The 25,648-nt window shown below is 54.5% G+C and overlaps 1 protein-coding gene and 1 long non-coding RNA gene across 2 annotated transcripts; one reads left to right on the top strand and one right to left on the bottom strand.

Moving 5' to 3' along the window:
- The first annotated feature begins 292 nt into the window (after nt 1-292).
- Nucleotides 293-10,433, top strand: LOC129715452 (chondroitin sulfate synthase 2-like). The gene is made up of 4 exons (XM_055665341.1): nt 293-676; nt 4,949-5,513; nt 7,421-7,603; nt 9,140-10,433. Exons 1-4 carry the CDS (start codon nt 393-395, stop codon nt 10,421-10,423), a joined length of 2,316 nt encoding a protein of 771 aa, XP_055521316.1. The 5' UTR covers nt 293-392; the 3' UTR covers nt 10,424-10,433.
- A 7,412-nt stretch (nt 10,434-17,845) lies between these two features.
- On the bottom strand, nt 17,846-25,145 carry LOC129715451 (uncharacterized). The gene is made up of 5 exons (XR_008726500.1): nt 25,088-25,145; nt 23,602-23,755; nt 22,108-22,200; nt 20,757-20,836; nt 17,846-17,855 (listed from the first exon to the last, which is right to left on the bottom strand). It is a non-coding gene; the product is annotated as an uncharacterized LOC129715451 (long non-coding RNA).
- Nucleotides 25,146-25,648: the final 503 nt, after the last annotated feature.

The following is a 25,648-nucleotide window of genomic DNA, read 5'->3' as shown; positions in this document are numbered from 1 at the left end:
AGTGACCCAGAGTCCTGTGTACATAGCCCGGTGTCCAGTGGCTAGACCCCGGAGTCCAGTGTCCGGAGCCCAGTGACCCAGAGTCCTGTGTACATAGCCCGGTGTCCAGTGGCTAGACCCCGGAGCCCAGTGTCCGGAGCCCAGAGCCCAGTGTCCAGAGCCCAGTGCCCAGTGGCTAGACCCCAGTGTCCAGAGCCCAGTGACCCAGTGGCCAGACCCCGGGAGTCCAGTGTCCAGAGCCCAGTGACCCAGTGGCCAGTGGCCCCCGGAGTCCAGTGTCCAGTGACCCAGTGGCCAGTGGCTAGACCCCAGTGTCCAGTGTCCGGAGCCCAGAGCCCAGTGACCCAGTGGCCAGTGGCTAGACCCCAGTGTCCAGTGTCCAGCGGGCCAGGATGCGGCCCCTGGCGTTACTGGCCTGGCTGCGGCCAGCGGGTCCAGTGGCCGTGGGCATCTCTCTGGGCTTCACCCTCAGCCTATTGAGCATCAGCTGGGTGGAGGAGCCATGTCCGGGGTCCAGGGACAGCCCGGGGGTCCGTGTCCGCCACGCCAACTCTGTCCCCGCGGGGCCCGAGCCCCCGGCCAACCCCGCGGTCCCCGACAACCCCGACAACTTCCAGCCCAGAATCGTCCCGTACAAGGCGGCCAGGAACAAGAAGCCCAACAAGAAGACAGTCAGGTTAGTGTTGGGGTTCACGGGAACAAACTGGGGTACAGGGGTGTGTATGGGGTACAGGTGTGTATATGGGGTACAGGTGTGTGTATGGGGTACAGGTGTGTATATGGGGTACAGGTGTGTGTGTATATGGGGTACAGGTGTGTGTATGGGGTACAGGTGTGTGTATGGGGTACAGGTGTGTGTATGGGGTACAGGTGTGTAGATGGGGTACAGGTGTGTATATAACACTGGGGTACAGGACTAGTGGGGACGAGTCTGTCTGTATCACACAGTCTGACAGTTGCTGTCTGTGTGGAGTTTACATGTTCTCCCCGTGACCTGTCCGGGTTTGTCTCCAGTGTAGGCGAGGTGGCAGGGACTTGATGGGCCGAAGGGCCTGCTTCCGTGCTGTATCTCAAAACTAAATCAATCTAATCGTATTGTTTGTTGGTCAACGGGTTTTGTTTCATTATCATGTGACAGCAGCAGAATCAGGCCATTCGGCCCATCTAGTCTACTCCGCCATTGGCTGATCTATCTCTCCCTCCTAACCCCATTCTCCTGCCTTCTCCCTATAACCCCTGACACCCGCACTAATCAACAATCTATCTATCTCTGCCTTAAATATATCCACTGACGTGGCCTCCACAGCCGTCTGTGGCAAAGAATCCCACAGATTCACCGCCCTCTGGCTAAAGAAATTCCTCCTCATCTTGAAATTCCTCCTCATCTTCATAGCAAAAGGATTTGAGTATAGGAGCATGGAGGTTCTACTGCAGTTGTACAGGGTCTTGGTGAGACCACACCTGGAGTATTGCGTACAGTTTTGGTCTCCAAATCTGAGGAAGGACATTATTGCCATAGAGGGAGTACAGAGAAAGGTTCACCAGACTGATTCCTGGGATGTCAGGACTGTCTTATGAAGAAAGACTGGATAGACTTGGTTTATACTTCTCTAGAATTTAGGAGATTGAGAGGGGATCTTATAGAAACTTACAAAATTCTTAAGGGGTTGGACAGGCTAGATGCAGGAAGATTGCTCCCGATGTTTGGGGAAGTTCCAGGACAAGGGGGTCACAGCTTAAGGATAAGGGGGAAATCCTTTAAAACCGAGATGAGAAGAACTTTTTTCACACAGAGAGTGGTGAATCTCTGGAACTCTCTGCCGCGAGGGTATGGAGAGAATCTCTGGAACTCTCTGTCGAGGGTATGGAGAGAAGGCAGGTACGGGATACTGAGTTCGATGATCAGCCATGATCATATTGAATGGCGAATGGTGCAGGCTCGAAGGGCCGAATGGCCTCTACTCCTGCACCTAATTTCTATGTTTCTATCTCCTTCCTAAAGGAATGTCCTTTAATTCTGAGGCTGTGCCCTCTGGTCCTAGACTCTCCCACTAGTGGAAACATCCTCTCCACATCCACTCTATCCAGGCCTTTCACTATTCTGTGTTTCAATGAGGTCCCCGCTCATCCTTCTAAACTCCAGCGAGTAGAATAGATTAGAATTACTTTCATTGTCATTCACACCTTACAGTCTGAACGAAATTTCGTGCCTGCAGTCATACATACAAGTTAACATCCACCACAGTGGGTCCACTCACTGTGATGGAGGCAAAAATCTTCGGGCTGGAATCTCTTCCCCCCTCCTCTCCCTCTGCGCTGAGACGATACCCCACCGGGCGATGGCACAGACAGACCCGCGGCTCACCGAACCCCACAACGGGCCGGCTCAAACACCGCGGCCCGGGGTGGTCGACGTACAGGCCCAGCGCCGACAAACGCTCATCGTATGTTAACCCACTCATTCCTGCGATCGTTCTTGTAAACCTCCTCTGGACCCTCACCAGAGCCGGCACATCCTTCCTCAGATACGGGGCCCAAAACTGCCCACAATATTCCAAATTTGGCCTGACCAGCGCCTTATAGAGCCTCAGCGTTGCATCCCTGTTTTTGTATAGAAACATAGACAATAGGTGCAGGAGTAGAGGCCATTCGGCCCTTCGAGCCTGCACCATTCGCCATTCAATATGATCATGGCTGATCATCCAACTCAGTATCCCATACCTGCCTTCTCTCCATACCCCCTGATCCCTCTAGCCACAAGGGTCACATCTAACTCCCTCTTAAATATAGCCAATGAACTGTGGCCTCAACTACCCTCTGTGGCAGAGAATTCCACAGATTCACCACTCTCTGTGTGAAAAATGTTTTTCTCATCTTGGTCCTAAAAGATTTCCCCCTTATCCTTAAACTGTGTGACCCCTTGTCCTGGACTTCCCCAACATCGAGAACAATCTTCCTGCATCTAGCCTGTCCAACCCCTTAAGAATTTTGTAAGTTTCTATAAGATCCCCCCTCAATCTTCTAAATTCTAGCGAGTACAAGCCGAGTCTATCCAGTCTTTCTTCATATGAAAGTCCTGATATCCCAGGAATCAGTCTGGTGAACCTTCTCTGTACTCCCTCTATGGCAAGAATGTCTTTCCTCGGATTAGGAGACCAAAACTGTACGCAATACTCCAGGTGTGGTCTCACCAAGACCCTGTACAACTGCAGTAGAAACTCCCTGCTCCTATACTCAAATCCTTTTGCTATGAATGCTAACATAACATTGGCTTTCTTCACTGCCTGCTGCACCTGCATGCCTACTTTCAATGACTGGTGTACCATGACACCCAGGTCTCGTTGCATCTCCCCTTTTCCTAATCGGCCGCCTAATACAAGCCCTCTTGAAATAAACGCTAGCTTATCTCGAATTGTCTTCTCTTGAATTCTCTTAGGAGTGAAAGGGGAGTCAATAGACTATAGGCCATTCGGCCCTTCGAGCCAGCACCGCCATTCAATATGATCATGGCTGATCATCCACAATCAGTACCCCGTTCCTGCCTTCTCCCCATATCCCTTGATTCCGTTAGCCCCAAGAGCTAAATCTAATTCTCTCTTGAAAACATCCAGTGAATTGGCCTCCACTGCCCTCTGTGGCAGAGAATTCCACAGATTCACAACTCTCTGGGTGAAAAGATTTCCTCATCTCGGTCCTAAATGGCCGACCCCTTATTCTTAAACTGTGAAATTTACACTTTTTCACACATATGAGGAAAGATTGAAAAGACTAGGCTTGTATTCACTGGAGTTTAGAAGGATGAGGGGGTTCTCTTAGAAACATATACAATTATAAAAGTACTGGACAATCTAGATGCAGGAAAAATGTTCCCAATGTTGGGCAAGTCCAGAACCAGGGGCCACAGTCTTAGAATAAAGGGGAGGTCATTTAAGACTGAGGTGAGGAAAAACTTTTTCACCCAGAGAGTTGTGAATTTATGGAATTCCCTGCCACAGAGGGCAGTGGAGGCCAAGTCACTGGATGGATTTAAGAGAGAGTTGGGTAGAGCTCTAGGGGCTAGTGGAGTCGAGGGATATGGGGAGAAGGCAGGCACGGGTTATTGATAGGGGACGATCAGCTATGATCACAGTGAATGCCGGTGCTGGCTCGAAGGGCCGAATGGCCTCCTCCTGCACCTATTGTCTATGTTTCTATGAGTCTGTGGAATTCTCTGCCTCAGAGGGTGGTGGAGGCCGGTTCTCTGGATGCTTTCAAGAGAGAGCTAGATAGGGCTGTTAAAAATAGCAGAGTCAGGGGATATGGGGAGAAGGCAGGAACGAGGCATTGATTGGGGATGATCAGCCATGATCATATTGAATGACGGTGCTGGCTCGAAGGGCCGAATGGCCTCCTCCTGCACTTATTGTCTATTGTCCTTTGTCACCCCTCGCTCTGGACTCCCCCAACATCGGGAACATGTTTCCTGCCTCTAGCGTGTCCAATCCTCTAAGAATTTAACATTTTTCTATGATATATCCTCTCATCCTTCTAAATTCCAGCGAATACAAGCCCACTGGTTGGCACGGACTAGATGGGCCGAAGGGGCGGTTTCCGCGCTGTATGTAACGTGTGTGTGTTGTATGTAAAGTGTGCATGTTGTAGGTGGAGGGAGGGATTGACGTGTGCGTGTTGTATGTAACGTGTTGTAGGCGGAGGGAGGGATTGACGTGTGCGTGTTGTATGTAACGTGTTGTAGGTGGTGGGAGGGATTGACGTGTGCGTGTTGTATGTAACGTGTTGTAGGTGGAGGGAGGGATTGACGTGTGCGTGTTGTATATAACGTGTGCGTGTTGTAGGTGGAGGGAGGGATTGACATGTGCGTGTTGTATGTAACATGTGCGTGTTGTATTTAACGTGTGCGTATTGTAGGCGGAGGGAGGGATTGACATGTGCATGTGCGTGTTTACAGGACACGCTACATCAGCACGGAGCTGGGCATGCGTGACCGGCTGCTGGTTGGCGTGTTAACGTCCAAGACGACACTGAACACGCTAGGCGTGGCGGTGAACCGCACACTGGCTGGACACACGGACAAGGTTCTGTTCTTCACGGGCATGCGTGGGCGCCGCCTGCCACACGGCATGTACGTGGTCACGCACGGGGAGGAGCGGCCCGTGTGGAACATGTACCACACGCTACGTTACATGTTCGAGCATCACGCCGGCGAGTACGACTGGTTCTACTTCACGCCTGACAACACGTACACGCAAGGAGACCGCCTGCGGGCGCTGGTGGAACACATGAGCATCGACACGGACCTGTACATGGGACGGCCCGAGGAGTTCATCGGCGGGGATGGGACCGGCCGCTACTGCAGGGCGGAGTTTGGATTCCTGCTCTCCCGCCAGCTGTTGGACAAACTACAGCCACATCTGGACAGCTGTCGTACTGACATCATCAGCAGCAGGCACGACGAGTGGCTCGGCAGGTGTGTCCTCGACTACCTGGCCGTTACCTGCACACACCTGCACCAGGTGAGGGGGAGAGGGGGAGGGGGAGGGGGAGGGGGCAGGTGTGTCCTCGACTACCGTTACCTGCACACACCTGCACCAGGAGAGAGGCGGGGATGAGGGAGAGAGAGAGGAGGGTGAGGGAGAGGGGGTGTTGAGGTGGGAGAAAGTGGGAGAGAGGGGGGTGAAGTTGAGGGAGAGAGAGAGAGTGGGGAGAGCAAGAGGGGTGGGATGGGTTTCAGCACACTGTTGGATGGGGAGAGAGAAGGGGGGACACTGGCAGTGGATGAGAGGCCCTGCCAAGGGCTGTTGGACAGGGAGCCAGTGTCCAGCTGTATCCAGCTGCGTCCTGTGTACAGGCAGCCTGTGTCCAGCTGATCCCCACAGGGGTAAAGTGCGTCAGAGAGCTGTCCTCACCCCCTCTCAATCCCCGCTGCTGTAGAGAGCATTTTATCGGGAAGCATCACAGCACGGATTGGGACCAGCAACAAAGCACAGAGAGTTGTGGACGCAGCCCAGATCATCACGGGCACAGATAGGCTCACACACGGCAGTGGATGCACACACACACACACCACGCATACGTTCACACACGCCACACCACACACACCACACACACTGTGTACAGGCACACACACCAGCACACGCACACCAAGTAAAGTGCGTCACAGACGCACACACTCACCAACACAAAATCACCGCACACACAGACAGCACAAACACGGAAGCATCGCAGCACGCGTTTGGGACCAGCAACAAAGCACGCACAGAGTTGTGGACACACGCCCAGACACCACACACACACACACACACCACACACACACGCACGCACACACACACACGCACACACACACACACACGCACACACACCCACACACACACACACACACACACACACACACAACACTCACACACACACACACACACACACACACACACACACACACAAACCAACCTCCCTTCCATCGCCTCCATCTACACCTCACGCTGCCTCGGCAAGGCCAGCAGCATCATCAAGGACCAGTCTCACCCCCGGTCACTCCCTCTTCTCCCCTCTCCCATTGGGCAAGAGGTACTCTGCAGAAGTTACTCTGGGCAAGAGACTCTGTGCGTCTGTCTACCCGATCAACAATTCCATGGAGCGCAGGAGGATGAGGGGAGATCTTATAGAGGTGGAAAAAATCATGAGAGGAATAGATCGGGTAGATGCACAGAGTCTCTTGCCCAGAGTAGGGGAATCGAGGACCAGAGGACACGGGTTCAAGGTGAAGGGGGAAAGATTTAATAGGAATCTGAGGGGTAACGTTTCCACACAGAGGGTGGTGGGTGTATGGAACGAGCTGCCAGAGGAGGTAGTTGAGGCTGGGACTGTCCCAACGTTTAAGAAACAGTTAGACAGGTACATGGATAGGGTGCAGGAAGGAACTGCAGATGCTGGTTTAAACTGAAGATAGACACAAAGTGCTGGAGTAACTCAGCGGGTCAGGCAGCATCTGTGGAGAACATGGATAGGTGACATGTCACAGAGTGCTGGAGTAACTCAGCAGGTCAGGCAGCATCTGTGGAGAACATGGATAGGTGACATTTCACAGAGTGCTGGAGTAACTCAGCGGGTCAGGCAGCATCTGTGGAGAACATGGATAGGGACGTTTCACAGAGTGCTGGAGTAACTCAGCGGGTCAGGCAGCATTTGTGGAGAGAAGGAATGGGTGACGTTTTGGGTCGAGACCCTTCTCCAGACTGAGATAGGACAGGTTTGGGGGGATATGGGCCAAACGCAGGCAGGTGTGACTAGTGTAGATGGGGGCGTGTTGTGCGGTGTGACTAGTGTAGATGGGGGCGTGTTGGGCGGTGTGGGCTAGTATGGGGAGGTTGGGGCTGAAGGGCCTGTCTCGGTACTGTCTCACGCTGCGACTGGTCTATCCCCGCAGGGTTCCCGCTACAGGTTCTACGAGCTGGGGAAGGGGGGCGAGAGAGACGGGGATGAGGGAGCTGGGTTTAGGGGGGCCATGACACTGCACCCCGTGTTGGAGCCCATCCAGATGTTCCTGCTGCACAAACGCTTCACACAGCTGGAGCTGGAGGACACGTACAGACAGATCCGAGCCCTACAGGTACTGGCCGACTGGGGGGGTGGGGGAGTGGGGCATTGTGGGAGTGGGGGGTGGGGGAGTGGTGCATTGTGGGGTGGGGGGGGGGGGGGAGTGGTGCATTGTGGGGGGGATGGGGCGGGGGGTGGGGGAGTGGTGCATTGTGGGGGCTGGGGTGGGGGAGTGGTACATTGTGGGAGGGGGGCAGTGGGGCTAGAAACATAGACAACAGGTGCAGTAGAGGCCATTCGGCCCTTCGAGCCTGCACCATTCGCCATTCAATATGATCATGGCTGATCATTCACAATCAATAATAAGTGTAGATGTGACAGAATTTATTAGAGCAGAGCTGCCTATTTAATCTCTTGTGGCTAAAGGGATCGGGGGTATGGGGAGAAGGCAGGAACGGGGTACTGATTGGGGATGATCAGCCATGATCACATTGAATGGCGGTGCTGGCTGGAAGGGCCGAATGGCCTCTACTCCTGCACCTGTTGTCTATTGTCTAACTGAACTAAATACCGGGGTCCTGAACGTGAATAAAGACTTCGATGCGATGAGACGGGGATCGGCTCGGACAGACGGGTAAATGAAACTTCAAGGGTTGACGGTGGAGATGCAATGGCAAAGATTTAAAGACGGCATGGATGAAATCCAGAAATTGTTCATCCCTGTCTGGCGAAAAAATAAAACGAGGAAGGCGGCTGAACCTTAACTAGTACATGTGACGATAAACTGAGCTGCAACCTTGAACCTTGGCTGACCAGGGAAGTCAAGGATCGTGTTAAATCCAAGCAAGAGGCAGATAAATTGGCCAGAGGAAGCAGCAAACCAGAGGACTGGGAGACATTTAGAACTCAACAGAGGAGGACAAAGGGTTAATCGAGGGGGAAACAGCATGAACGAAAGCTTGCGGGGAATATAAAAACTGACTGAAGGTTTCTTTAGATATATGAAGAGGAAAAGATTAGTGAAGACAAATGTAGGTCCCTTACAGACAGAGACAGGTGAGTTTATAATGGGAAACAAGGGAATGGCAGAACAGTTAAACAAGTACTTTGGTGGACAAAAATGTGGACACCTTTGGTAAGCCATTTAGAACGGAGACGAGGAAACACTTTTTCTCACAGAGAGTTGTGAGTCTGTGGAATTCTCTGCCTCAGAGGCCCGTTGAGCCAGCACCGCCATTCAATGTGATCATGGCTGATCATCCCCAATCAGTACCCCGTTCCTGCCTTCTCCCCATATCCCCTGACTCCGCTATCTTTAACAGCCCTATCTAGCTCTCTCTTGAAAGTATCCAGAGAACCGGCCTCCACCGCCCTCTGAGGCAGAGAATTCCACAGACTCACCACTCTGTGAGAAAAAGTGTTTCCTCGTCTCCGTTCTAAATGGTTTACCCCTTATTCTTAAACTGTGTGTGTGACCCCTGGTTCTGGACTCCCCCAACATCGGGAACATGTTTCCTGCCTCTAGTGTGTGCTATCCCAGTGGTCAGTGTGCCCAGTTCTGTGTACTATCCCAATGGGGCTGAGTGGTCTTTCTCTGTCTGTCCCACAGGAGGAGTTGCGTAATGTGAGTGGCCTGGACTCTGTGGCAGAGGCTGGGACCCAGGGCCCACTGGACAACTGGCCACTGGGCATCCATAGCCCGTTCCGGCCATCGTCCAGGTTTGAGGTCCTGCGCTGGGAATACTTCAGTGAGGAGCAACTGTGCTGGTGTGCGGACGGGGCACCGCAGTGCCCGCTGCGCGGGGCTGACCGCTTGGACGTTGCGGCCATCGTGGCCACGGCAGTGTCCGAGCTGAACCTTCGGCACGCTCCGTGGCTGGAGCTGACCAAGGAGCGGCTGGTCAACGGTTACCGGCGCTTTGACCCCACGCGGGGCATGGAGTACACGCTGGACCTTCGCCTCCGTGCCGCCACTGCCCGCGGCCGTACCGCCTCCATCACTCGCCGCGTCCACCTGCTGCGGCCGCTCGGCCCCCTGGACATCGTGCCCATGCCCCACGTCACCGAGGCTGCCCGTGTCCACCTCCTGCTGCCCGTCACCTCCGGCCAGCGCGCCGACACCGGCCCGTTCCTCCGCCACTTTGCCGCCACCGCGCTGGTCAGCGGCGATAACGCTCTGCTGACCCTGGTCCTGGTCTACAGTCCGGCCGAGGCCCAGCTGCTCGGGACAGACGACGTGTTTGCGGGGGTCAAGGGCGAGCTGGCGCAGTGGGAACGCCGTTACCCCGGGTCCCGCCTGCCGTGGGTCAGTGTCCGCAGCCTCTCTCCGGCCCCGCTCCGCCTGATCGACCTGGTGTCCAGGAGGCAGGCAGCTGATGCGCTACTCCTGCTGCTGTCTACGGCCGCTCGGCCCGGCCCCGAGCTGCTGAACCGCTGTCGCATGAACGCCATCAGTCAACGCCAAGTCTTCTTCCCCGTGCCCTTCCAGGAGTTCACCGTGGGGTCAGGGTCAGGGGCCGGACGGCCGGACCTGCTGCGGGATTCCGGCCACTTTGACCGCGACTCCTTCTCCACGGCGTGTTTCTACAACGCCGACTACATGGCCGCACGTGTCCGTGCCGCCTCTCCCGCCAATCCGGCCACTCTGGCCCTTGACCCCGACGAGCTGCTGGACGGCCTGGACCTGTACCAGCTCTTCCTGCAGTTCTCCGGCCTCCATGTTCTACGCGCCGCAGAGCCCGCCTTGCTCCACGCTGCTGGACACCGGCAATGTGACCCTCACGTCACCGATGACCTTTACAGGCGGTGTCGGCACAGTGACCTGATGGGCATGGGGTCACGGGCACAGCTGGCCGCACTGCTCTTCCCCCCCGAACACAGCAACAGCACATGATGGGGTACCCCCCCCCCCCTCACCCACACCCCCCCCTTCAACCCCACCCCACTCCCCCCTTCAAAACCCCCCACCCCCCCCCCCCCCCCTCCCCTCCACCCCCACCCCCCCCCCTCACTCCACCCCCCCCCTCCTTCACAATCCCCCCACTCCTCCACCCTGACCCCCCCCACCCCAACCCCCCCCCCCACAGACCTTGGACTGTTAGAGAGAGTCACTGTCTCTGTGTGCTGTGTGTGTCTCTCGAGTGTGTGCGTGTGTGTGTGTGGGTGTGTGCGTGTGTATGTGTGTGTGTGTGTGCGTGTGTGTGCGTATGTGTGTGCGTGTGTGTGTGTGCGCATGTGTGTGTGTGTGTGTGTGCGTGTGTGTGTGTGTGTGTGTGTATGTGTGTGTGCGTGTGCGTGTGCGTGCGTCTGTGGCAAAGAATTCCCACAGATTCACCACCCTCTGGCTAAAGAAATTCCTCCTCATCTCCTTCCTAAAGGAACGTCCTTTAATTCTGAGGCTGTGCCCTCTGGTCCTAGACTCTCCCACTAGTGGAAACATCCTCTCCACATCCACTCTATCCAGGCCTTTCACTATTCTGTACGTTTCAATGAGGTCCCCCGCTCATCCTTCTAAACTCCAGCGAGTACAGGCCCAGTGCCGACAAACGCTGTAATGAACCGGTGTAGCCTGAGACCAGAGGTCACGATACCCGGGGCCAGGGGTCAGAGTGCCCACTGCCAGGGTCAGGGGTCAGAGTGCCCACTGCCAGGTGGGGTCAGCTCATTGGCCCTGTGTTGGGGGGAGTGGCGAAAGCCCAGCTACTTCCCTTCGGCCCAACTTGCCCACCCCGGCCAACATGCCCCATCTACACTAGTCCCACCCCGACCAACATGCCCCATCTACACTAGTCCCACCCAGCCCAACATGCCCCATCTACACTAGTCCCACCCCGGCCAACATGCCCCATCTACACTAGTCCCACCCCGGCCAACATGCCCCATCTACACTAGTCCCACCCCGACCAACATGCCCCATCTACACTAGTCCCACCCCGGCCAACATGCCCCATCTACACTAGTCCCACCCCGACCAACATGCCCCATCTACACTAGTCCCACCCCGGCCAACATGCCCCATCTACACTAGTCCCACCCCGGCCAACATGCCCCATCTACACTAGTCCCACCCTGACCCAACATGCGTTTCTACCATAGTCCCACCAAACCATGCCCTATCCATAGTACCCACCCACCAACTGTTTCTTAAACGTTGGGATAGTCCCCCCCCTCAACTACTAGTCTCTCCCCGCAGCTCGTTCCATACACCCCCCACCACCATCTGTGTGGAAAAAGTTACCCCTCAAATTCCTATTAAATCTTTTCCCCTTCACCTTGAACCCGTGTCCTCTGGTCCTCGATTCCCCTACTCTGGGCAAGAGACTCTGTGCATCTACCCGATCTATTCCTCTCATGATTCTATACACCTCTATAAGATCCCCCCTCATCCTCCTGCGCTCCATGGAATAGAGACCCAGCCTACTCAACCTCTCCCTGTAGCTCACACCCTCTAGTCCTGGCAACATCCTCGTAAATCTTCCCTGAACCCTTTCCAGCCTAACAATATAGACAATATCTTTCCTATAACACGGTGCCCAGAACTGAACACAATATTCTAAATGCGGTCTCACTGACGTCTTGTACAACTGCAACATGACCTCCCAACTTCTGTACTCAATGAAGGCTGATGAAGGCCAATGTCAGTCAGGGTCAGTCCAGTTACAGATGTGCCTGGTCCATTCCAGATGTGCCTAGTCCATTCCAGATGTGCCTAAACCATTCCAGATGTGCCTAGTCCATTCCAGATGTGCCATTCCAGATATGTCTAAACCATTCCAGATGTGCCTACTCCATTCCAGATGTGCCTAGTCCATTCCAGATGTGCCTAGTCCATTCCAGATGTGCCTAGTCCATTCCAGATGTGCTTAGTCCATTCCAGATGTGCCTAATCTATTCCAGATGTCCCTAGTCCATTCCAAATGTGCCTAATCCATTCCAGATATGTCTAGTCCATTCCAAATGTGCCTAATCCATTCCAGATGTGTCTAGTCCATTCCAGATGTGCCTAGTCCATTCCAGATGTGCCTAGTCCATTCCAGATGTGCCTAGTCCATTCCAGATGTGCCTAGTCCATTCCAGATGTGCCTAGTCCATTCCAGATGTGCCTAGTCCATTCCAGATGTGCCTAGTCCATTCCAGATGTGCCTAGTCCATTCCAGATGTGACTAGTCCATTCCAGATGTGCCTACTCCATTCCAGATGTGCGTTAGGGAGTGTGCGGGTGGTGGGGTGGTTGAGGTGCCCAGTGCCAGAGCCAGGACACGGATGCGGTGAGATACCATTTATTCTGTGAATGTGAATGTGAACACTTCACCACGATGATACGACGATCGTTGTTGCCCAATCACATTGTAACGCACGCCAATAAAACCTACAAACGGCTCACAGTGTCCGACCCAGACTGACCGCTGGGGGGGGGGGGGCCACGGCCAATAGAACATACCCCCCCCCCCCATCCCCCTCCTGGAGTGGGGGAGGGGTTGTGGTGGGGTGAGGGAGGGAGGGGAGGGGATGGGGGTGAGGGAGGGGTGGGGGGGGAGGGAGGGGAGGGGTGGGGGGATTGGAAGGGGAGGGGTGGGGGGAGGAGGGGTGAGGTAGCGCCACACACACACACACACACACACACATATGAACTAAGGACCAACTATGCACATGTGAGCACATCAAGATTCACGTGTTGAGAAGCACACACGTGTACACGGACACGCATAGAGGGGGGGACGCAAGGAACTGCAGATGCTGGTTTACAAAAATAGACACAGAGTGCTGGAGTAACTCAGCGGGTCAGGCAGCATCTGTGAGAGAACATGGATAGGTGACGTTTCACAGAGTGCTGGAGTAGTACTCAGCGGGTCAGGCAGCATCTGTGGATGTTGGATAGGTGACATTTAACAGAGTGCTGGAGTAACTCAGCAGGTCAGGCAGCATCTGTGGAGAACATGGATAGGTGACGTTTCACAGAGTGCTGGAGTAACTCAGCGGGTCAGGCAGCATCTGTGGAGAACATGGATAGGTGACGTTTCACAGAGTGCTGGAGTAACTCAGCGGGTCAGGCAGCATCTGTGGAGAACATGGATAGGTGACGTGTCTGGTCGGGAGGGGTGGGCAGGGTGGGAGAGGGGGGTGAGTACACTGGGATATCCCAGCAGAGCTCCGGCCCTTGTCCACAGGCTCCAGCACAGTCCAGATTTGCTGGAATTTAGAAGGATGACGGGGAATCTTATAGAAACATATAAAATTATTTAAGGATTGGACAGGCTAGATGCAGGAAACATGTTCCCGATGTTGGGGAAGTCCAGAACAAGGGGTCACAGTTTAAGGATAAGGGGGAAATCCTTTAGGACCGAGATGAGGAAAACATTTTTCACACAGAGAGTGGTGAATCTGTGGAATTCTCTGCCACAGAGGGTAGTTGAGGCCACAGTTCATTGGCTATATTTAAGAGGGAGTTAGATGTGGCCCTTGTGGCTAAAGGGATCAGTGGGTATGGAGAGAAGGCAGGTACAGGATACTGAGTTGGATGATCAGCCATGATCATATTGAATGGCGGTGCAGGCTCGAAGGGCCGAATGGCCTCTCTACTCCTGCACCTATTGTCTATGTTTCTATTTAGGACTGAGATGAGGAAAAACATTTTCACCCAGAGAGTTGTGAATCTGTGGGATTCTCTGCCACAGAAGGCAGTGGAGGCCAATTCCCTGGATACTTTCAAGGGAGAGCTAGATAGAGCTAGTGTGGCTAGTGGGGTCAGGGGATATGGGGAGAAGGCAGGAACGGGGTACTGGTTGGGGATGATCAGCCATGATCACATTGAATGGCGGTGCTGGCTCGAAGGGCCGAATGGCCTCCTGCCCCTATTGTCTGTGTTTCTACAATCCCACACTGTCCGGCAGAACTCCAGCTGTGATCCAAGGACTCCAGTATGTTCCAGCAGAGCTCCAGAAATCCCAGCACAGTTCCAGCAGGATTCCAGTCGTGATTCCAGGCCTCCAGCAGAACGACACCACAGTCCCATCAGAGCTTCAGCTGTGATCCAAGGACAGCGGTACACGTCCAGCAGAGCTCCAGCAGAGCTCCAGCAGAACTCCAGCAGAGCTCCAGCAGGTCCAGCAGAACTCCAGCAGGTCCAGCAGAACTACAGCAGAACTCCAGCAGGTCCAGCAGAGCTCCAGCAGGTCCAGCAGAACTCCAGCAGAACTCCAGCAGAACTCCAGCAGAGTCCAGGTGGATGGGGCAAGGGTGGGAGGGAGAGAGGAGGAGGAGGGGGAGAGGGTGCAGGGAGGGGGACACGTGATTGTCACTGGGGTGGGGGTGTTGGGTTTGCCAGGGGGTGAGTTTGGGGGGTTTCGAGGCTTTGGGAGAGCGGGGGGGGATGGGGACGGACTCTGATGGGGGAGTTGTCGGCAGGCGGGGGAGGGGGGGGTTGGGGAGGTCAAGGGGGAGGTTCTGGGGAGGGGGGGGGGGGGGGGGCTCAGTTTGGGTGGGGGGGAGGGGGGAGAGAGGAAGGTTAGCAAACCGGAGTGAGAAAACATGTGAAAAGGAGGGTGGGGAGGAGAGAGGAAGGAAGCAGGGATGGTGAAGGAGAGTGTGGAGGAGGGTGGGGTGGAGTTGGGGGGGAGGGGAGGTAGTGGTGAGCGAGTGGGGGGAGGGGGCAGCGGTCAGCAGGCAAAGTCCTGGAAGGGGATGGTGTGGTGTGGGGGGTGGGGGGATTGCGGCCGCAGCGTTGACACGTAGACTCTTCCCTCTGGTCTCCTCGACGTCTCACACGAACTCTGTGGAGACACAGAACACACAACATGGAACACAGACCAGTCCAGCACAGGAACAGGCCCTTCGGCCCCACAATGTCCGTGCCGTACATGATGCCAAGACCAACTCCCCTCTGCCAGCACGTGATCCGTATCCCTCCATTCCCTGCATATCCATGTGCCGATCCAAAAGCCTCTTAAACACCACGATCGTATCTGCCTCCACCCCCACCCCTGGCAGCGCGTTCCAGGCACCCACCACCCTCTGTGTAAATAAAACCTGCCCCACACATCTCCTTTAAACTTTGCCCCTCTCACCTTAAAGCTGCGCCCTCTAGTCTTGGACATCTCCACCCTGGGGGAAAGGTTGTGACTGTCTACCCTATCTACGGCTCTCATCATTTTATAAACATCTATCAGGTCTCCCCTCAACCTCTGACGTTGCAGAGAAAACAATGCAAGTCTGTCCAACCTCCCCCTGTAGCTGAAACCCTCTAATCCCGGCATCGTTCTGGTAAACCTCCTCTGCACCAAATGTCTCCAAAGCCCCCACATGCTTCCTGTAATGGAGGCGACCAGAACTGCAGGCAATACTACAAATGTGGCCTGACCCAAGCTTGTCCTATAAAGCTGCACGGTGACTTCCTGACTCTTGTACTCCACGCCCCGACCCGACCCACCGAGCGATGGAGGCAAGCGATTGGGAAAGGGGGAGATGCAGCGAGACCTGGGTGTCATGGTACACCAGTCATTGAAAGTAGGCATGCAGGTGCAGCAGGCAGTGAAGAAAGCGAATGGTATGTTGGCTTTCATAGCAAAAGGATTTGAGTCTAGGAGCAGGGAGGTTCTACTGCAGTTGTACAGGGTCTTGGTGAGACCACAACTGGAGTATTGCGTACAGTTTTGGTCTCCAAATCTGAGGAAAGACATTCTTGCCGTAGAGGGAGTGCAGAGAAGGTTCACCAGACTGATTCCTGGGATGTCAGGACTTTCATATGAAGAAAGACTGGATAGACTCGGCTTGTACTCGCTAGAGTTTAGAAGATTGAGAGGGGGATCTTATAGAAACTTACAAAATTCTTACGGGGTTGGACAGGCTAGATGCAGGAAGATTGCTTCCCGATGTTGGGGAAGTCCAGGACAAGGGGTCACAGCTTAAGGATAAGGGGGAAATCCTTTAAAACCGAGATGAGAAGAACTTTTTTCACACAGAGAGTGGTGAATCTCTGGAACTCTCTGCCGCAGAGGGTAGTTGAGACCAGTTCATTGGCTATATTTAAGAGGGAGTTAGATGTGGCCCTTGTGGCTAAGGGGATCAGAGGGTATGGAGAGAAGGCAGGTACGGGATACTGAGTTGGATGATCAGCCATGATCATATTGAATGGCGGTGCAGGCTCGAAGGGCCGAATGGCCTCTACTCCTGTACCTATTGTCTATGTTTCTATGTAACGTACGCCTTCATCACCACCCGCTCTGTCCACCTGTGTTGCTGCCTGACCCAGGAGCTTGTGGACATGGACCCCAACATCCCTCTGGACATCGATAGCTAACGGCTGTTATAGGCCATCACATGAACTGAATCTTACATTCGACATCTCACACCTGCAGGGATTAAACTCCATCTGCCATTTCTCTGCCCGTTTCTGCAGTGGATCAGAATCTCACGCTGTGGACTATGACAGCCTCCCTCAGTCCTGTTTTGGTCCCCTAATTTGAGGAAGGACATTCTTGCTATTGAGGGAGTGCAGCGTAGGTTCACCAGGTTAATTCCCGGGATGGCGGGACTGTCATATGCTGAGAGAATGGAGCGGCTGGGCTTGTACACTCTGTGGAGTTTAGAAGGATGAGAGGAGATCTCATTGAAACATATAAGATTATTAAGGGTTTGGACACGCTAGAGGCAGGAAACATGTTCCCGATGTTGGGGGTGTCCAGAACCTGGGGCCACGCACAGTTTAAGAATAAGGGGTAAGCCATTTAGAACGGAGACGAGGAAACACTTTTTCTCACAGAGAGTGGTGAGTCTGTGGAATTCTCTGCCTCAGAGGGCGGTGGAGGCCGGTTCTCTGGATGCTTTCAAGAGAGAGCTAGATAGGGCTCTTAAAGATAGTGGAGTCAGGGGATATGGGGAGAATGCAGGAACGGGGTACTGATTGGGGATGATCAGCCATGATCACATTGAATGGCGGTGCTGGCTCGAAGGGCCGAATGGCCTCTACTCCTGTACTGCTGTCTAATGTCACTATACAAAACACACACAAGGGACAGTGTGAGTGGAAACCGGAGCACCCGGAGAAAACCCACGCGGTCACGGGGAGAACGTGCAAACTCCGTACAGACAGCGTCCATCATCAGGATCGAACCTGTGAGTGTGCAGGGGCGCTGGACTGTGAGAGGAGAAGCACTGAGGTGGGGGTGTAGGGTGCGTGGGGGTGGGGGGGGGGGAGGGGGTGGGGCAGTTGGGGGGGTTTTCACCAGTCTGATGTTTGTCCATTCCCAGGGTTGCGATGGTGTCCCTGAGTCTCTTAGTTGAGGGCGGTTGAGGCCGCAGGATCCGTTGCAGCCGGTCCCTCGCAGCAGCTGCACCATAACATGCACGTTGAATCACATGGGGCCAACTCCCCATGCCCTCCCCCCCCACATCTTTCCCCTCCCTCTCCCCCCTCCCCCCCCTGAGTAGGCTGGGTCTCTATTCCATGGAGCACAGGAGGATGAGGGGGAGATCTTATAGAGGTGTATAAAATCATGAGAGGAATAGATCGGGCAGAGTCTCTTGCCCAGAGTAGGGGAATCGAGGACCAGAGGACACTGTAGGTTCAAGGTGAAGGGGGAAGGATTTTAATAGGAATCTGAGGGGTCTCTGGTGGGTGTATGGAACGAGCTGCCAGAGGACGTAGACAAAAATGCTGGAGAAACTCAGCGGGTGCAGCAGCATCTATGGAGTGAAGGAAATAGGCAACGTTTCGGGCCAAAACCCTTCTTCAGACTCTTTTTGTGTACCTTCGATTTTGCAGCATATAACCATATAACCATATAACCATATAACCATATAACAATTACAGCACGGAAACAGGCCATCTCGGCCCTACAAGTCCGTGCCGAACAACTTTTTTCCCTTTAGTCCCACCTGCCTGCACTCATACCATAACCCTCCATTCCCTTCTCATCCATATGCCTATCCAATTTATTTTTAAATGATACCAATGGACCTGCCTCCACCACTTCCACTGGAAGCTCATTCCACACCGCTACCACTCTCTGAGTAAAGAAGTTCCCCCTCATGTTACCCCTAAACTTCTGTCCCTTAATTCTGAAGTCATGTCCTCTTGTTTGAATCTTCCCTATTCTCGAAGGGAAAAGCTTGTCCACATCAACTCTGTCTATCCCTCTCATCATTTTAAAGACCTCTATCACGTCCCCCCTTAACCTTCTGCGCTCCAGAGAATAAAGACCTAACTTATTCAACCACTATCTCTGTAACTTAGTTGTTGAAACCCAGGCAACATTCTAGTAAATCTGCTCTGTACTCTCTCTATTTTGTTTCCGTGCTGGGGGTGTGTCTAAAACTTTGTTGTTTCACATTCTTGATCAATGGTGTTTTATCATTAATGTGTTATTATTATTAGTGTATTTTAGTCATGTTGTTACTTGTGGGCGGAGCACCAAGGCAAATTCCTTGTATGTGAATACTTGGCCAATAAATGCACTTACTTACTTAGACACACTTGAACTTTAATCTCCCATTTCTCACCCAAACCCTGCACCCTCTACATGAGACCCCCTCCCCAGGGGCAACGGGCTGTCACCGTTCTCTGTCCCCACACCCCTCATGACCACGTGCCCACCCCTAGTGCGGTTCAGTTTACTGTCCCGTGTACCGAGGTACAGTGAAAAGTTTCTGTTGCGCGCTAACCAGTCAGCGGAAAGACAATACATGATTACAATCGAGCCGTCCACAGTGTACAGATACAGGATAAAGGGAATAACGTTTAGTGCAAGGTAAAGCCGGCAAAGTCCGATCAAGGATAGTCCGAGGGTCACCAATGAGGTGGATGGGAGGTCAGGACCGCTCTCTAGTTGGTGAGAGGACGGTTCAGTTGCCTGATAACAGCCGGGAAGAAACTGTCCCTGAATCTGGAGGTGTGTGTGCGTTGGTTTTCACACTTCTGTACCTCTTGCCCGATGGGAGAGGGGAGAAGAGGGAGTGACCGGGGGTGAGACTGGTCCTTGATGATGCTGCTGGCCTTGCCGAGGCAGCGTGAGGTGTAGATGGAGGCGATGGAAGGGAGGTTGGTGTGTGTGTGTGTGTGTGTGTGTGTGTGTGTGTGAGTGTGAGTGTGAGTGTGTGTGTGAGTGTGAGTGTGAGTGTGTGTGTGTGTGTGAGTGTGAGTGTGTGTTTTTTCTATTTTTTTTTACCCTCTTTACCAGGAATGAGCCCGGCATTGAACCCTGGCATCAGTCTGAAGAAGAGTCTCGACTAGAAACATCACCCATTCCTTCTCTCCACAGATGCTGCCTGTCCCGCTGAGTTACTCCAGCACTATTCTTGCTATTGAGGGAGCCCAGCGTAGGTTCACCAGGTTAATTCCCGAGATGGCGGGACTGTCATATGCTGAGAGAATGGAGCGGCTGTGGGCTTGTACACTCTGGAGTTTAGAAGGATGAGAGGGAATCTCACTGAAACATATAAGATTGTTAAGTGTTTGGACACGCTAGAGGCAGGAAACATGTTGGGGGAGTCCAGAACCAGGGGCCACAGTTTAAGAATAAGGGGCAAACCATTAAGAACGGAGACGAGGAAACACTTTTTCTCCCAGAGAGTGGTGAGTCTGTGGAATTCTCTGCCTCAGAGGGCGGTGGAGGCCGGTTCTCTGGATGCTTTCAAGAGAGAGCTAGATAGGACTCTTAAAGATAGTGGAGTCAGGGGATATGGGGAGAAGGCAGGAATGGGGTACTGATTGTGGATGATCAGCCATGATCATATCGAATGGCGGTGCTGGCTCGAAGGGCCGAATGGCCTCTACTCCCGCACCTATTGTCTATTGTCACTGTGTCTATCTTTGAACCGAGATGAGAAGAACTTTTTTCACACAGAGAGTGGTGAATCTCTGGAACTCTCTGCCGCAGAGGTAGTTGAGCCCACAGTTCATTGGCTATATTTAAGAGGGAGTTAGATGTTGGCCCTTGTGGCTAAAGGGATCAGGGGTATGGAGAGAAGGCAGGGATGGGATACTGAGTTGGATGATCAGCCATGATCATATTGAATGGTGGTGCAGGCTCGAAGGGCCGAATGGCCTACTCCTGCACCTGTTGTCTATTGTCACAGTGTCTATCTTTGAACCCTGACATGCTGCTGGTCACAGCTCCCGGTCTGACACCCACCCTCGGTTGTACCCCCCTCTCTGCCCACTGACGGCGTGTGCCCATGGGGTCTCCCAGCCCCCACCCCCCCCCTCTCTCCGCCCGGCATGGATCTCTCACCTCATACAGGTAGTCGAGGATCTCCAGGATGGTGAGGATGCTGGCTCCGATGAACAGCCCCATGTGGCCACCGATGTCCCCTGTAAATGGTCCAGAGTGGGGTCAGCGCAGAGTCTCACGGCACGGACACTGGCCCTTCGGCCCATCCCCCCCCATGCTGACTCACATGCCCCGTCTACACTCGCCCCCAAACGCCAGCATTTGGCCCTTCTCCCTCCAAACCTGACCTATCCACGTACTTGTCTAAGAAGGAACTGCAGATGCTGGAAAAATCGAAGGTAGACAAAAATGCTGGAGTAACTCAGCGGGTGAGGCAGCATCTATGGAGCGAAGGAAATAGGTGTCGTCTCAGTCTGAAGAATGAAACGCATCGTTCTCTCCACAGATGCTGCCTGACCCACTGAGTTCTCCAGCACTCTGCGTCTTTCTTTGGTGTAAACCAGCATCTGCAGTTCCTTCCGACACATGTACCCATCTCAATGTCTTTTAAACGTTGCGATAGTCCCAGCCTCAACTACCTCCTCCTACAGCTCGTTCCATACACCCACCACCCTCTGTGTGGAAAAGTTACCCCTCAGATTCCTATTCAATCTTTCCCCCTTCACCTTGAACCTGTGTCCTCTGGTCCTCGATTCCCCTACTCTGGGCAAGAGACTCTGTGCGTCTGTCCCACCCTTCATGGTCACAACCTGCTGGGTAAACCCTAGCCCTTAACCTCTCACCCCTCACCCCTCACCCCCACCCCTCACCCCCACCCACCCCCACCCACCCCAACTCCTCACCCCTCCCCAAAACCCTCCTCACCCCTCACCCCCTCACCCCTCACCCCTCGCCCCAACCCCTCACCCCTCACCCCTCACCCCCCTCACCCCCACCCCCCACCCTCACCCCTCACCCCCACCCCCACCCTCACCCCTCACCCCCCACCCCCCACCCTCACCCCATCACCCCCCCCCCACCCCTCACCCTCACCCCTCACCCCTCACCCTCACCCCTCACCCCCACCCTCACCCCCTCACCCCCCCACCCCTCACCCCTGACCTATCACCCCCCTCCCCCTCCCCCTCACCCCTCACCCCCACCCACCCCAACCCCTCACCCCTGACCTATCACCCCCCTCCCCTCACCCCCCACCCCCTCACCCCTCACCCCCCCACCCTTCACCCCCACCCCCTCACCCCACCCACCCCCCTCACCCCTCACCCCTGACCTATCACCCCCTCACCCCCTCACCCCCTCACCCCACACCCCCACCCACCCCCACCCCTCACCTCTCACCCCTCACCCCCACCCCTCACCTCTCACCCCTCACCCCTGACCTGACCTATCACCCCCTCCCCCAACCCCTCACCCAATAGGCCGGCCACATCGTAAGCTTTCTTCTGTTCGATGGTTTCATAATTCAAAGCTGTCAAAGTGGATGTCGAGCACCAGGTAGTTCTCCCTGTGGGGGGGGCGGAGTTGGGGGGGGCGGAGTGGGGGGAAAGGGGGGGGAGGGGTGGGTGGGTGGTGGAGTGGGGGGGGGGGGTACAGATACACATCCTGGGGTTAGTATCATTGGGACTTACAGTTCCCCCCCCCCTCCCGAACACCTTCACCTCCCCCCCCCACCACCAGACCTCCCCCCCTTCCCCCCCCATCCTAAATAATCCTCTGACAATAAACTCAACCCACCCCCCCCCAATGGAGAGTGGGAGGAAGCCGGAGCACCCGAGCAAACCCATGTGGTCGCTGGGAGAACGTGCGGCACGGTAGTGGTGCAGCGGGTAGAGCTGCTGCCTCACAGCGCCAGAGACCCGGGTTCCATCCCGACTACGGGCGCTGCTGTCTGTACGGAGTTTGCACGTTCTCCCCGTGACCTGCGTGGGTTTTCTCCGGGCGCTCCGGTTTCCTCCCACACTCCAAGACGTGCAGGTTTGTAGGTTAATTGGCTTTGGTGTAAATGTAAATTGTCCCCCAGTGTGTGTAGGATAGTGTTAGTGTGCGGGGATCGCTGGTCGGCACGGACTCGGTGGGCCGAAGGGCCTGTTTCCGCGCTGTATCTCTAAACTAAACCAAACTCCGTACAGACAGCGCCCATAGTCGGGATGGAACCCGGGTCTCTGGCGCTGTGAGGCAGCAGCTCTACCCGCTGCACCACCGTGCCGGCCCATGACCAGATGGGCCGAATGGCCTAATTCTGCACCTTTCATGTTTGAACGTAATAACATAGACAACAGGTGCAGGAGTAGAGGCCATTCGGCCCTTCGAGCCAGCACCGCCATTCAATGTGATCATGGCTGATCATCCCCAATCAGTACCCCGTTTCTGCCTTCTCCCCCATATCCCCTGACTCCGCTATCTTTAAAGAGCCCTATCTAGCTCTCTCTTGAAAGTATCCAGAGAACCGGCCTCCACCACCCTCTGAGGCAGAGAATTCCACACACTCACAACTCTCTGTGAGAAAAAGTGTTTCCTCGTCTCCGTTCTAAATGGCCGACCCCTTATTCTTAAACTGTTTGTGGCCTCTGGTTCTGGACTCCCCCAACATCGGGAACATGTTTCCTGCCTCTAGCGTGTCCAAACACTTAATAATCTTATATGTTTCAGTGAGATTTCCTCTCATCCATCTAAACTCCAGAGTGTACAAGCCCAGCTGCTCCATTCTCTCAGCGTATGACAGTCCCGCCATCCCGGGAATTAACCTGGTGAACCTACGCTGGGCTCCCTCAATAGCAAGAATGTCCTTCCTCAAATTAGGGGACCAAAACTGCACACAATACTCCAGTTCCTGCCCATATCCCCTTGAATCCGTTAGCCCCAGGAGCTAAATCTAACTCTCTCTTGAATACAGGGGTGTGCGTACTTGATGTTCTGCTCGGAGGTGTTGAACCTTTTGGCCAGGAACCTCGCTGACCCTCGGCTGGGGATCTTGACCATGGACAGCTCTTTGTTGTAGCGAGTCACTCTGCACGGCGTGTCACAGCGGCAAATGAAGTCCGTCATAGTTAGCAGGTTGTCTACAGAAATAATTACTTTAGTTCACCGAGACACACACACACACACACACAGAGTGCTGGAGTAACTCAGTGGGTCAGGCAGCATCTGTGGTGAACATGGATAGGTGACGTTTCACAGAGTGCTGGAGTAACTCACCAGACTGATTCCTGGGATGTCAGGACTTTCATATGAAGAAAGACTGGATAGACTCGGCTTGTACTCGCTAGAATTTAGAAGATTGAGGGGGGATCTTATAGAAAATTCTTAATGGGTTGGACAGGCACTATGCAGGAAGATTGTTCCCGATGTTGGGGAAGTCCAGAACAAGGGGTCACAGTTTTAAGGATAAGGGGGAAATCTTTTCAGACCGAGATGAGAAAATCATTTTTCCACACAGAGAGTGGTGAATCTTGTGGAATTCTCTGCCACAGAGGGTAGTTGAGGCCACACAGTTCATTGGCTATATTTAAGAGGGAGTTAGATGTGACCCTTGTGACTAAAGGGATCAGGGGGTTTGGAGAGAAGGCAGGTACAGGATACTGAGTTGGATGATCAGCCATGATCATATTGAATGGGGAATGGTGCAGGCTCGAAGGGCCGAATGGCCTCTACTCCTGCACCTATTGTCTATGTTTCTATGTCAGGCAGCATCTGTGGAGAGAAGGTGATTCTGCCTGTCCCGCTGAGTTACTCCAGATTTTGGTACGTATCTTTGGTGTAAACCAGCATCTGCAGTTCCTTACTACACAGGTACTTGGATAGGACTGGTTTGGATGGATATGGGCCAAATGTGGGCAGGTGAGACTGGTGTAGATGGGACATGTTGGCCAGTGTGGGCAGGTTGGGCTGAAGGGCCTGTTGCCTGTGATGTACCGAGGTCCAGTGAAAAGCTTCTGTTGCGTGCTAACCAGTCAGCGGGAAGACAATACATGATTACAATCGAGCCGTCCACAGTGTACAGATACAGGATAAAGGGAATAACGTTTAGTGCAAGGTGAAGCCCGATCAAAGATAGTCCAATTTAGATACAGTCGGGCCGAAAGGCCTGTCCCAGTACTGGTCCATAGGTGACCCCAAACGTCAGGGAACGGCAGCAGGTCAAGGTGACACCTTGGGGGGCTGGGATAGTATTGAACTGAGAACAGGTGCAGGGCCGAAGGGCATGTCCAGCTATGGTCATGGGTTCAGTGTCTCAAAGTGGACATCGGTGGGGGCTGGAGTGGGGGAGGGGGTTGGAGGGGTCCGGAGGGTCAGGGGTCGGGGGAGGGGTCAGGGGGCGATGGTCAGAGGAGAAGGTCAGGGGGGACGGTCAGGGGGCAGGGGGGAGGGGTCAGGGGGGGAGGGGGACTCACCCAGGGCTCGGTCAGCGCACTCCATGTACTCTGCGGGCGTACAGACCGTTTCACTTCCTGCGACAGACACACACGTTATAAAGAGAACGACTCCCTCTCCACGACCCCCCGTGACCCCCATGACCCCCCTCACGAACCCCTTCCCCCCCCCCCACCCTGCTGACCCCAGTCCCCGCCCCCTTACCCCCCCCACCCTGGATCCCCAGCCCCTCCCCGCCTCCTCCTTACCGGGCACCCCCACCTCCACCCACTGTGAAATTGCTCCTCCCCTCCCCACTGACCAGGCATGTACCCCTGACCCCACTGACCGGGCATGTGACCCCTGACCCCCCTGACCGGCTTGTGTGACCCCCTGACCCCACTGACCGGGCAATGTGGCCCCTGACCCCACTGACCGGGCGTGTACCCTGACCCCTGACCCACTGACCGGCCGTGTGGCCCCTGACCCCACTGACCGGGCGTGTGGGCCCCTGACCCCACTGACCGGGCCTGGCGTGTGACCCCTGACCCCACTGACCGGCGTGTGGACCCCTGACCCCACTGACCGGGCGTGTGACCCCT

The sequence above is a fragment of the Leucoraja erinacea genome, unplaced genomic scaffold (assembly GCF_028641065.1).
Source record: "Leucoraja erinacea ecotype New England unplaced genomic scaffold, Leri_hhj_1 Leri_1180S, whole genome shotgun sequence".
Classification (NCBI taxonomy): domain Eukaryota; kingdom Metazoa; phylum Chordata; class Chondrichthyes; order Rajiformes; family Rajidae; genus Leucoraja; species Leucoraja erinaceus.
The sequence above is the reverse complement of the archived record's forward strand: the minus strand, read 5'-3'. Positions and strand labels throughout refer to the sequence as shown.